The sequence below is a fragment of the Suricata suricatta genome, chromosome 2 (assembly GCF_006229205.1).
Source record: "Suricata suricatta isolate VVHF042 chromosome 2, meerkat_22Aug2017_6uvM2_HiC, whole genome shotgun sequence".
Lineage (NCBI taxonomy): Eukaryota > Metazoa > Chordata > Mammalia > Carnivora > Herpestidae > Suricata > Suricata suricatta.
In genome coordinates this window covers 137269151-137282858 of record NC_043701.1, presented here as the reverse complement: position 1 = coordinate 137282858, position 13708 = coordinate 137269151, and the positions used below count along the sequence as shown (strand labels likewise).

Below are 13708 nucleotides of genomic sequence, written 5' to 3'. Positions count from 1 at the left end.
CAGAGAAATGCATGGGGAGAATGTCTGGCTCACTGCTCCAGGGATAAGATCTGAGTAGAAGAATGTGGCTTGGTTGTCAGACATGCTCACTGTTGGGCTGCCCAACCGACACCTCCTGGCCTTAGCTACCTCACCCATAGAATAAGCGCTCTATTCCTTCTACGTGGCAGGGTTCTGGGAGGACCCACACATCTGTGTACAGTGGTGAGCACACATTGAGATGGTGGGTGTTATATATTTAGTACCCCTTCGGATTTTCTGTGATAATACAGAGCTTTGCCTGTCAAAAGCATGAAGAGCAGGAGAAATGCTGATCTCTCCTAAAAAGTGCATGTATACATGAAGGCGGAAAATGGAAAATGGGCGGGAACCCAAGATATTATAAACAGTTCATTTGTTGTCCTTTGGTCATGCCGGCTGCCTCAGGAGTCTTTTAACCAGAAAAAAAAGGGGGAGGGGAGGCCAAGAAATAAATTATTTCATTTGGACAAAATTACAAAAGCTGGAATAACTAAAGGCAGTCATGAGCAATACATCAAATCTGTGCCTCGATAAGGAAAACTGTTAACACTTTAATAGCTACAAAACGAATCACTCAATTAATTTCCCACATGCTGAAACAGGTAATAATACATTTATCTGCCAGTATTATACCCTCCATATCATATATTTCCACAACTGTTTGCAATTTTATTCAGCATAACAGGAAATAAGTTGCACCTCATGGGTTCAGGGAAAGAAAGTGGCCTGAGGTCTGCTGCCGGCTGAGCAACTTGATGGAAGAGGTTTCGTTTTACTGTTTGGGTTCTGTTTGTTTTTTCCTCTTTCCCTCTTAATCATTTCCAATGCACGTGCAAAGCGCTCTAAGTCAATAAGAAAGGACAAACTAGACCTCCATGAATTCGGGGCCAGTGTTTTCAACACGTAAGCGAGGGTCCCAAAGGAAGTGACTAGGTAGCTCCATGGGGTCCCAGGGCATTGATGGACCTCCAAAGAGGTCATCAAGGGTCATCAGGTCCATTCCCCAGCCTTGCACTTCATAGAAGGACCCCAACCTTCTCCCAAAGAGATAATTTTCCACATCCTTAAAGACTTTTTTGAATCTGAATCCAAGACTCCAAGCCACATTGCCCCTGCCTCATCAATGCTGTCATTAAGATGACACCATATTCACTTCCATGGCCTCGATGCAGACCCAGCTGATAAAAGAAAGGTCAGTAAAACTAATCCCATGAACTGTGGAGAGCTACCTGTAGGAAGCATACACAAGTCCAGGTCACACGGTCAGGAAAAATGGCCTTTCCTTCTAACAATATCTCTGAGAGATGTTGAGACTTCATACCTAAGAAGAGAAGAAAATCACTCCACTCATACTTCCCCAAGAAAAAAGACTTCTCTCTGGGTCACTAGCAATCCTACTCGCCTGAGGAAGAGTAAATTCCCCCAAGCTTTCCTCTTTTTTCTTTCTCAGCAACAGACCTGGAGAGGCCCCACCTTGTAAAAACACATCTTCAAGAAGACCTCACATATGCCCCCTAGAACATCACCATCCAGCTGCATATGTTACTGCTTTATTGGTAAAAGAGACACCTGGGTTAAATCACCTTAAATAAGATCCTTCTATTTCACAGGAAAATCAAATTTATTCCCAGTCCTACTTCTTGTTGGGCCAACAGTGTATCCATGGATAAACTCTAATAGGAGATCTCTCCTGCAGTCTAAACACAGAAGAACATCCTCTGTACTCAAAGAATAACCAGTGAGGCAAGACATAAATCCCTTGTGAAGACCAGGAAGCAGGCAGCTTACCTTGGGTTTCACCACCTTCATGAACGACCCTCTGACCAAAGCTTCCTCTCGTTCCTGTCTGGTTACTTTCTGGGCATCCAGAAACTTCAAATTGGGCAGCTTGTGCAGAACAAAGCATCTGAAAGAAAAGAGTCAGAGATAACTCAGGAGGGAAGGTGATGGCCTCAAAGATCCATGCAATTTGTCTCATGCCCAGGAATCTACATTATTAAGTCTTCAGAAGTTTAGATCTTGGCTGCTGCTTCTCTTTTCTTTCACAAAGAATGAATAATCACCCTTTTCAGAAATCCAAATAATTATATTTTACACAGATACACAACTAGCCTTAAAAATGCACACTAATCTTTGCTCTTGATTCAAAGGTACACACACACACACACACACACACACACACACACACACCCCCTGGATTAGCCAAGAAGATGCTATCAATGTATTTCCCTTCTTTCATTCCAGAATTGGGCCTGGCTTCTCTGCTACACACAAAATTCTAAGTGAAATGAACCTTACAACCTAGTTGTACCATTTATGTCCCTGCCATTTCTGTGGGCCATCTGTGTAACTCTCATCTCTGAGATAAAAACAAATCTTCAACTTGAAACGGAGGCAAGAGACACTGACTGGTCATCCAGGACAATAAACTAGAATGCAGGTTGTCATAACATGGCTGACTTTGGGATAGAAGTCAAGAGCACATATAGCTGAGAAATGCTTCCTTGAAGAATCAAACAGGGGTTGTGAGGATTTTTTCACCACCACTGAGTTACTTCCACACCAGCACTATGAAGATGACCTTTATCAAGGTGAAACAAGAACTGGTCTATACGGGATGCTTATTTAATAGTCCAACAAATACTAACACAAATTCCGAAGGAAAGAGTCTTTGGTGTCCATCATGGCCTCCAAGAATAAAGTATTTGTGTGATGAATTGTCCTCAAGCAGTATATTTGGAATTGAGGAGAAGATCTATGTCTCCATGGAATAGATATATAAACATTAATAAAAATATAAAAGGCAAATATATCTGCCTATACTTCTCCTTCCTCAAGGGGGGTTACCAAAACAGATGCTTTCCATTGAATCCCTCCTATACCTGATCACTCAAAGGAGCTATTGTGGTGGTGCCTGAGTGGCTCAGTTGGTTAAGCATCTGACTATTGATTTCAACGTTGGTTATGATCTCACAGTCATGAGATGGAGCCCAGAGTCAGGCTCCAAGCCCAACATGGATTCTCTTTTTCCCTCTCCCTCTCCCTCTGCCCCTTCCCTGCTCTCACTTAACTCTCTCAAACAAACACGCAAACAAAGAAGCTATTGTTTAGACCTTGTCCTGTATAGGAAGAAGAGGTAAGCACCCAATTTCAAGAGCAATAGATTATCCCCATAAGAATCTGTCATTTCCTTCCCTATACCCAGTCTCCTCAGTATTCACTCATCTTTCAAATCCTGACCCATATGAACTTTTCTCTTTGTATCTCCAGCCTGCATTGTTTTCTCCCTTCTCAGCACTCCCAGGACACACTGTTAGCACCATACCATCTAACATTTTACTGTTTTTTAATCATTTTATTGGCGTTTACCTGATGTTCTCACTTATAAGCTTCTTAAAGGCAGAGACATTTTTTTTGGCTCATCCTCATATTATCTTAAAAAGCAGCATTAGAATGCACCAAATAAAATACTAGTTTAATTCAGTTGTACAAATATTTCTTGAGGACCTGCCATGTGCCAGACCCTAGATATACAGAGGTGATTGCAACATGATTCCTGTCCGTAAAGGGGGTTTAAATGTAATGAGGAAGAAATACTCACATAGAGAAATGAGAAATCAACAAAGCTAAGTGCTGAGATCCGGGTTATGTGCAAAGTAACTCTGGGAGCACAGAGAAAGGGACCTAACATCACTCACTGGATGATGGAAAACAAATGTCTTGAGGACGAAGAGGAAAAACAAGAAATCTCAAGGGATCTTCAAAGACTCCAACCCTATAGGAACTCGACACACTGAGCTTTTTCTCAGTGTAAATGTTCCCTGGGGTATATAGCACATGCCACTCCCTGTCAGTCCCACCTTCATAAGACAGTCTCATATCACCAAGTGGCCCCCAATATATATTTGCCCAGGTATAAGATTTGACTGGTTACGGAAAGGCTAGAGACAATAGCTTAGAGTCTTCCAGCCAAAATACTCCTTCAAGTGAAAATACTCTGAGTCCTTTTGAAGTATACTTTTCTTCCCCAGAAATGTCCACCCCAAACATCTGGAGTCCAAGAAATTTGACTACGTCCTGCTTCCTCCCTGGTCTCAATCTAGTATCTTTTTCCATCTTCTCCCTGAGCCTCCCCCTTCCCTCTCCAAAGGCTCCCTAACCTTATCCAAAATCAGAATGTTTCCGCAAAGTCCCAAATGGCCCTTCTATCCTCCATTAGAACCCCCACTGGCCTCAGTCAGTGTCAGAGAAAACTTCCATCTTCTGCTTGTAGCAGCAAAGCCTTGATGACAACAGATTCTTTCAAATAAAGACATGTACAGACGGAAACAATATGTCAGGAGTGACGCTCAGAGGAGTAAAGACACCCACTAAGTGTAGGGTGGGAAAAGATGAATATTCAGGTGAAGAAAACATCAGTATTAGAAAATCAGCCAATGTTTAATGATGGAATGAAAGATGTCTTCACAGGGCTGGCAGGAACCATGATGACAACAGACAGCACGTTGTCATTTTGCCCCACTTTGGATCACAGCCCTGAAATCAAAGGAGAGAGAGAGAGGTGCTGGCTTTTAAGCTAGTTAAAAATTTTAGATGACAAAGAGCTGCTGTTTTCAGAGCACTCTTCTTATACAACTGAAGAAACAGCCCATGAAATAGGCTGCCAGTCATCTCTGAAACTAGGGGTGACCTGACTCCCATCCTGACAGCCAGCCTGGGGGGTCTAGGTGGGCGATGCTTACAGAAATTTGAGGGACACTAGCAAGGCTCATCCCCAAATAATTTGGCCTGAGACTCGGCTCTGGGTCCAAAGTTCCCCCCTTACAGATGTCTTCATATATTCACTCACACAACACATAATTACTAAGTTGCTACCACCCACCACATACATCGTGAATGAATGTTAGGCACAAAACAGACAAGGTCGCTGCTCTCAAAGAGCTTCTATTCTAGCACAGTCATTCGCAAACTTAACAGGGCATCAACATCCCCTGGATGGCTATTGAAACACAGATCACAGGATCCCACCCCCAGAATTTCTAATTCCCTATGTCTGGAGTAGGGCCTGAAATGCACATTTCTAATAAGTTCCTGGGAGGCGGGATGCTGATGTGCTGGTCCTGCTGTGAACCACCGTCCAAGTGAAATAAAACACCATATTTCAGAATTATAAGGTTGGTAATGTGGTGAAGAATCTCCCTCCCAATTCCGCTAATGATCTGCTTGTCCCCACTGTCTGTGGTATACAGTGCCCAGAGGAGGCCACATCTACCAGAGACCTTCCTTCCCCTTGGTGGTTTGGAACTGGCTCCAACCATTACTGCCGAGTGATAAGTCAGTGGGCTTTCTGCCTGCCTGTCCCATCCCAGTCTTGGGAGATCTAGTTCCCTTTGTTCTAGGTCATGTCAGGGTGTCAAAGCTGCGGCTTCAATCCCGAGTATAATACAAGTTTGCCATAAAAATACAACAGAGGATTCCCGAAGCCACAGAATGAAGGCTTTTACAATATCAATTCAACCCTTGTAAATTTAATCCAGGGTTATTTGTTGCACCAAAATCTCTTTACCGTGATGTATTACTTAGTTACTGGGGTTATCACAGCCGTATCCTAAAGTTGCATAGTACATAAAACATTTCAGTTAACAATGCGGGAAGGTTAACTCCCCCAGATAACCTGCAATCACAAGGCCTAGTCCAGATGACATGCCTCTGTCAGCTTCCACGAGCTATTGATGGTTCAATCAGTTTGTTTTGAAGGTAAAGTACAACAAAAGGGCAGTAAACTTATTCAGACTGTCAACAGGGGCTATCGGGAATGGGGCTTGCAGGTAAGTAATTCTGGGTGTTTTAAGGCTATTATCAAACAGCAATGGTTGAAGGAAGAGACAGCTACTAATAACACAGAAGGCAGCCATCATAAACCACTTTATGGCAGAAACCCCCGTCTATAAATCCTGCGACACCCGGAGACAGCTTCAGATTTATAAAACTGCTTGTTAAGCCAGGGCACTGCTTAATGAAAAGAGATCGGTCTAAGTTCTGAGTCTCACATCCCTAGCTCCAGAGGACAAGTCCAATTTTCCTGACCTTCCCAAGGTAGCTAGGCAAAAGCCCTGGGGTGCGGGGCTGGAAGTCGGGGGCACTCTTGACCGTGGTATGGAAGGTGAGGTTATCCAGAAGAGATCAGGGATCCCGGGAAGGTGTGCAAAGACCCATTTGTCTCTGTCTAAAAGCAGATTCTCTAAAAATGAGACCCACACAGAGAGCTTTTCAGGCTCTCTCTCTTTTCATATTAAATGCTCCATTTTCTTAAAGGACTCCTCAAAGGAGACACCTGAAACTGGCAGGGGGAGAAAAGGAAGACCAGAAAGGCTTTGGTGTTTGTTTGTTTTTTGCTCCCATATCAATTTTCTCTGCCCATATCCCAAAGCTCTGGCATTTTTCATCTAGACTTCAAAGGGAAAGAAGGGCGCTCTGTCCTCCTGCTCAGACTGCTACCCCAGGGGGAACTGGCTGTTCCAGTAACAGCACAATCACAGAAACACCAAGAGGGATCTCCACTGTCTGCTCCTGGGATTGTTTCTTCCTCTGAAGAGACTCTACTAAAGAAATACCAAGTTTCCAAATCCTAAGGAAATCAGAATGCAAGGTCACCTGGAGTTTTTCCCTGCCTCTTTCCATTTATGGCAATATAGAATGGCCATTCTTCCCATCACTTTTTGCTGCCTTACTGCTCTCACCCATAGGGGTAGGGTGAGGGAGACACAGTGCAAGCTACTGATGCCTTACCAGGGGCCCCTGCAGTCAGCAATGGGGGACCCAGGAATCATTCTCGGCCTTTCACAAAGCTTAACAGAATAGAGTGAGCAGGCCAACAAAACATCCAACTTCTCTGCTGTTGATCGGATTGCATCAACCCCTTTTGGTAACACTGGTTACCTCATGCTAATCAAAAGCACTCATCAACAGCTAAATGGGTCTAATTTTAAAAGTTAGCAATGGCTCAAATGTAGCTTATTAAAAAAAACCTAAAGCTTATTAAAGAGATCTAAGGGGGAGAAAATTAAAAAGAGGAGAGGTCTTCATAACAAAGAGCTTGGGGACTAACAAGGCAGAGGAGAGAGCACAGACCCTGGGCTCATTTTGCTGTGTGATCTTGGTTCAATCTCTGCTACCTTTCTGAGCTTCGGTTTCTCCATCTATACAATGAAGGGAATGGGTTAGATGATGCCTACGCCTCTCAAGTTCTTAGCCTGCTTGATTTCTATGTGCCGCAAAGTTAATTTACAATAAACAGATCCATAGCCTCCTTTCTTATTACTCCAATTTCCTTATATAACCACCCCCTCACACCTCCAGGTAAAGGAGGGCCGTGAGAAAAAGTCAATAAAGACCAGAGTAATGAATAAACACTGTGAGTGGAATAACTCCAGATGCTCAGAGAGATGACAATGATCTCACTCTAATGAGCCGAGGTGAGCTCACCTGCAGCATTAATGAAGGCCTGACAACTGGCAAAGGCCAGCTGATTTTCCTCATAGCTCACCGGCAGCATGTTTGAAGTCTCCGTGCAAACAATACACCCACAGGACAGAGCGAGGCCCTCTACAGAGGGTAACCAGCAATTACTCTGTGGGCTTCTGTCACTTTGATCTCTGGGTCGTGACCTTTGCTTTCTTGTGATCTTCAAAGCCCAGATTGTAGATTAGCTGGAGAATGCTAGCTGGGTTATGTAAGCCACAAGTTTTACTGCTCCTCCTCGGCTGGGAAATGGTGGCCGCCCAGGACAGCCAACAGACTGTGGCGGTTCCCTCCCTCCTTCCCTCTGGCTGAGTGCTACAGACACTGGGCAGGCCTCAGGCTGCTTTCTGGGAGGGAACAAAGAAAGGGTGTCACATTTTAAATAATTTAAAGTTGTAAGAAGTACAGAGGGGCCTACTGAGGAGGCGGGAGGAAGGAGAGGCCAAGCAGAGACTGGAGTGGCAGGAGAGAATGAATGGCAAAGGGTTTAATGACAGCAGTAGAGCTTAGAGACCAGGAGACCAAATCTCTTATTTGACAAGCCAGGTCTAGCTCTTATGTACTGTTGACCTTCACTCTGCTATTTTGCCTGCAGGAACAAGAAGAAGAATTACAAAGAAAGACAAGAAACAGACCCTTCTGGGCACCCAAGTTTCCCAGACTTGACTCACTTTTTGGCTAGTGTGGAAGTCCACGGGAGGCCTCGAGTGGTTTCTTAGTATGATGGCAGCCTCCCAAGGCGCGCTGCCTCACCACTCTCTTCCCACCCGAATCCTGAAGGCTGCTTGTTATCACACGGACCCTCCTTCAACATTCACCCCAGAATAGCAGCACATGGGTGCATACAGCAAAGCACAGGCAGGTTTAAGCTCCTATCATAACATGGCAGTGGACATTTCTTAGCCGTGAACTATGATGAATGGCAAAGAAAAACATCCAGGCATGGTGTGCTCTTGCCCCGGCAGGACCAGGGCACAGCTCAACAACTTGGTAGTATGTTCATGCTCACATACAGATTTAATGAGCCCATTTTACTGTGGGGATGTGTGCCAAGAAAATCCAACTGTGTGCCCAGGGGGTAAGGAAGGAAGGAGAAGGGGTGACTTGGGGGAGGGGAGGAAGGAATCAGAAAAAGTGAAGCATCTGCGAAGCCATTCCCAATAACTCCATAAATCTAGTCACTTCCCATTTCTGCTCCGGTGGTTGGCCACAACGTGACCTAAAAGTGGGCTGACCTCTCTGAAATCAACACCACCCCTAGAAATGAAACAGCCGTACTTGTTTTGATGTATGGCTGGGTGACATATTATAAATATTACATCACATAACCACAGAGGATGCCAATCAATAAGAAATTTTTTTAGACAGCACTAAATGAGCCATGGGTTCTTGCTTCTGAATACACTCCTTTAAGGCTCCTACTATTGCTTAAATGATTAATAGAAGACATATTGTCAGAAAATGTAGTTAAAGTGAAAAACAGTAAACTGTAGAAATATCATTCATTTTTTAAGCAATTTTCTAGTGAACATGTCACATAAATTTACATAGAGGCCCTACTATTAGGCTCTGGGTAACAGCTAGAAGGAAGGCAGACCTCATGCTTTGTGGAGGAAGGGCCAGGAAAATATTTTACCAATAGGGAGTAAAAAAGGTGGCTGCACTGCTCTGTAGGAACCCGAATACTACAGGAACGCTGGATTCAAAAGTCTCCTTGTAAAACCTAAAATTTCTCAGGGACAAATGAAGCTCAAATTCCAGGATGAACAAAGCAGAGCTGCTTATAGAGCAGAGAACAGAACACCATCACATTTACATTTATCTCATCCAAATTCAAGTGTGAGAGTGTTGTCAACCAGAAATAAAAAAAATAAAATGAATAAAAAATTTAGAATTGCTGGAGAACAGGCCCACCATTCCACTCAACCATCATATGCTGTGCAGTGAATGTGTAACTGGATGGACACACATTTAATGTTCCTTCCAGTGTTCTTAGTTCCTATTCCTCTCAGAGCGTGAGCATCTTGCCATTGTTGTGAATGACTTATGGATTTCCTAGGGTAATATTGACTACATGTGATTTCAGCTGTATGTGTCCTTTAGCTCCTCTCAGCAACTCTGCCATGTGGGCATGGACAAACAACCTTCCTACTCCCATCACTCAATGCCAATGCACCTGGGGTAGTGAGATCAGGCTTAGTAGGTACCACAGCCAGCCCATGAGATGAATCACTCCTCTAAAATCAAGCCCTCCCTGAAGGATCAGCAACCCAATGACCAGCACTCAGATTGACTCTCAAGGACAGTCCCTTGCTTGTTAACTTTGTTTGTTGACAACAAATGGATCTGATTTCAAATAGGCAGTAGGCATCAGAAGTGCCCAGAGGGCCATACATCTCTCTGTAAGCACTCAGCTTCTCAGAGGAAAAAATAATGTTCAAGCTGGCTCCAGAGAACATTTATCTGGCCCCTATTCCATGGCCAGTGTTACTTTAGGTATTGAAGCATCTTCAAAGGCCAAGAAGACACAGCCTTACCTACTCAAAGCCATCCTCTGGATGTGGACATATATAACGTAGTGAGCGAAATATACAAGACGGAATATATAAAATGGCATGAGATAGAAATGGAAGAACTTTAATGGCTTGGGAACAGAGTTATCTCAGAACACTGGAGTCAACAGACATTTTAAACACTGCTTAGTCCAAGAGCTTAGTGAACATCCTAGAATGATTCAGAAGTACAGCCTTGGTAAGGGGTCACTGATCTAAACTCTGCTCCCCATTTTAAAGCTGGACCCCACATCAGATCTTCTGATCTGACCCTTACTTACGTGGGTCATAATATTTTTACCATAGTAAACAATTACAATAAAAAATAGTACTAGCTTTTCTTTACCTTTTGCAAGCTTATAAGCCCTCTATTTGAGACTAAATAGAAGATGAGGAAAGTGAAGATTTTCATCACTCTACTTCTCTCATTCTAGGAATAAAAGACAACAAAAATGTGCCTACAATTTGGTTTACATACAGTTTCATGAATGAGTGAAGGAACATATGTATCAATGCATGTGCACACGCACACAAAGACATATATACATGCATGCACACATATATATACATACATGTATACAATTTATTGGGCTATTTTAAAGAATTAAACATAGAAATCTCAAGAAAAAAGTTAGAAAACTAATGAAAGTTTCCTACACCATGCGTGGTTTACCAAAACTGTTGACTGAAAGAACTTTCTTGGACATGCTTGACCCTTCCAAGACACATCTTATAAATTACCACAAGAAGATAAAACGTGTTTTAAGAGACCCTTTTATATCTGAAATCAGGCTGTTAAATGGTTCAGAGTTGATAAGAGTGTTAAATAGGCAAATTAAGTTCTAAGTGATTAAGCAACTTACAGGGATGATTTAGAAATGTATAACTCTTCACCTGCTGGATATTAATCATATTTTTCCTAACAGAATTCACATTCAAACTACAGAATCACATCCAAATGAAGATCTTCATCATAGAGTAAGACCTAATACCTCTTTCCAGAGTAAGGTTAGAGTTTTATTCAAAGATGGCTTAAAAACAGTCTAAGACTCCCTACAAAATTAATCAAGAAACCCAGAAAATGAGATTAAATGTACAAAATGCTTCCCAATAAATACTACTGGATTCCTGCTGTAGCTTTATGTGTTCATGTGCATATATTTTTAAAATACACAATGTTCAATAGCCTTTAGTATTTCTTACAGGTTTTCCTTTGTACAACATCAACTCCCCAGACTGCATTCCTTCATGGGTCACCACAGATTTTTATAGGAGCCCCAAGAGAACAAGTTTCTTTCAAACCATTATCCTCTTTCTTCAGTCCTTCTAAATTTATTATCCAATAGCCTTACCTGCCCAGAATTTGCTTCCTTCCTCTCCCCTTTCCACATTGATTCAGGTAGGGTGTTCATGAGAGCAATCATAATGAAGAAAGAGGCTACACATATGAAAAGATCATCTAAAAACATTTTTTAAAAATCAAGAATGAGAGCATACAGAGTTCAAAATGAAGAAAGAGAATAAAATAGGTAAGATCAAGGAGACTCCCTAAGAGAGGGGAGTTTGGATCCGGTATTTCAAAGTAGATGGTTTAGTAGCAGAGAGGAGGAAGAAAAACATTTCTACTTAGAGCCCATCAAAGCATACAGCTGGTGGACAGTAAGGCAGAGCTTTATGGAACCAAGTTATAGGACTTTTGGGACTTCCTCTGGGATCCTACATAAGCTCCTTACCTTTAGTGGGAAGTGCTCTTTCTAAAAAATGACTCGGAGGCTGACCACAGGAAAATCTTACAACACAGTTTTGCAGGAGTAAGCAAAATATAGCCCATGGGTCAAATCTGGCCTGCCCCTTGTCTTTGTAAGTAAAGTTTTATTGAAGCATAGCCATGCCTATTCATTTACAAGTTATTTATGGCTATTTCTTCACTATAACAGCAGTTGTGACATAGACCACATGACCTTCAAAGCCTAAAACTATTTATTACCCTGCTGTTTTAAAAAAAAAAAAAGTTTGTCAAACCCTGACCTAGACCACCTGGCAACTTTTCATGTTTTTTTTTTCTTTTTTTGCTCCTATGGCCCTGATTAAGGGAGACAATGGCTATAGGTTACCAAAAGGTTGAAGTTTACCATTATCATGAGAAGTCCAGTAACATTTACCAGATATTTATTACATACCCCATAATATCATGCCCCCCAAAGATGCCATTTTTCCCTTTCTCACCAGACTCAAACCCCTAGATACTCACCTGTATCTTCTGTAGTCCTCTTCATCCTTTTCCAAGCTAATCAGCTCATTGGGACACGCCACATTACCCAGCAGGCTGAGGTACTCCAAAGCTGGTGTCACTTCTGCCAGGTGATCAAGCAGACTCTCCAAGTCAGTGATGTGACAGTCGTTAAGGATTTGGGTCCAGGAAGACAAAAGCCCTCATAAGGAACATAAGACTATAACTGACAGACACAGCACAACACCTGACAAGTCCAGTCTGCTCCCAGGAGGTGACATGGGTGAGGGTTGAAATCAACTTAGCTGTGAAGTATCTGGCATGGCTAGTTTTTCACTCCTGCTGGGGACACAGCTCAACTTTTCTCTGGGCAGGTAAGACCAAGTCCAAATCACTTGAGAGGGAATGAATGAACTTAAGTGTTTTATTACACTTTTCCTTCCTCTCTGTTTAGAAAATTCCATGCAGTAAAGTATTTTGCTATGTGCAAATCTATAAAACTTTTTTTTCCTTGGTAGTGAAAGCAAGACTGATTTCCAAAGGCCTCATTAAAAATATATTCCCATTTTCTCCATTGGGGTAATTTATCATTAAAACATATAGGAACAGCATGGATGCAAGCAGGGACTGATATCCTCCTATGATCTGAGAACTTGGGGGTGGAGCTAAGTATTGCTCAGTAGCCTCACTGATGGCAATACACAATGAATCAGGGGAAAAGGAGAACAAAACTAGGAGAAGACAAATGGATTAAGTTAGGATACATTTAGTCAAGTCAGGCAGGTCAAAATGTATTTGTGAGACTAATATTCTATGAAAGGAAAGAGAAAATACCAATAAAATGCATGGTGGGGAGATCATGCCATGATCCGTTTGCTCAATGTGATCCACTATTCAGTCAACGCAAACATTAAGACCTCTAAACCAAATTAAGTCAAGAGTCATAGATTCAGGCAATCATAGGTGCTGGTAAGGACTTAATGACAACCTAGTTGTCACTTTGATATATATGGACTCCTGGCTTGAGCTACATGCAGATGAACCTTCCCCTAGGCAGGTGATAACTAGACAAGCCATGAAAAGAGGCCATGACTACCAGAAACTTATAGAGAGATGTGGAGCCCTTATCAGCCAATATCAGCAGATGGAATGGGGTCTTTTCCAGGGAGTGACAGCAGAGCAAACAGGGGCTAATACATAAGGGTGAATGAGGCATACAAGAGTGAAAGACTCAGGATTCAACGTCTAGGAGTGAGGTTCACTTGGTCTGAGAGAGAAAAATTAAACAAAACAAAACAAAAGGATGCCCTTACTCTATGAGGATGTTCTCTAACCATAAAATGTTGCCCCAATTTCATTTTTCATTTCAACTTGTCAGTTGAAC

At 42.4% G+C, this 13708-nt stretch overlaps 1 protein-coding gene across 2 annotated transcripts in view; it reads right to left on the bottom strand.

The window, feature by feature from the left end:
- Nucleotides 1–13708, bottom strand: part of LRMDA (leucine rich melanocyte differentiation associated) — a 721100-nt gene that overhangs the window by 431286 nt on the left and 276106 nt on the right. For both annotated transcript variants that reach the window (XM_029932012.1, XM_029932013.1), the window contains exons 3-4: nucleotides 12346–12485; nucleotides 1810–1927 (exon numbers count right to left, since the gene is read on the bottom strand). In XM_029932012.1, the coding sequence (XP_029787872.1) occupies nucleotides 1810–1927; nucleotides 12346–12485 (258 nt within the window). The remainder of the gene's footprint in view (nucleotides 1–1809; nucleotides 1928–12345; nucleotides 12486–13708) is intronic.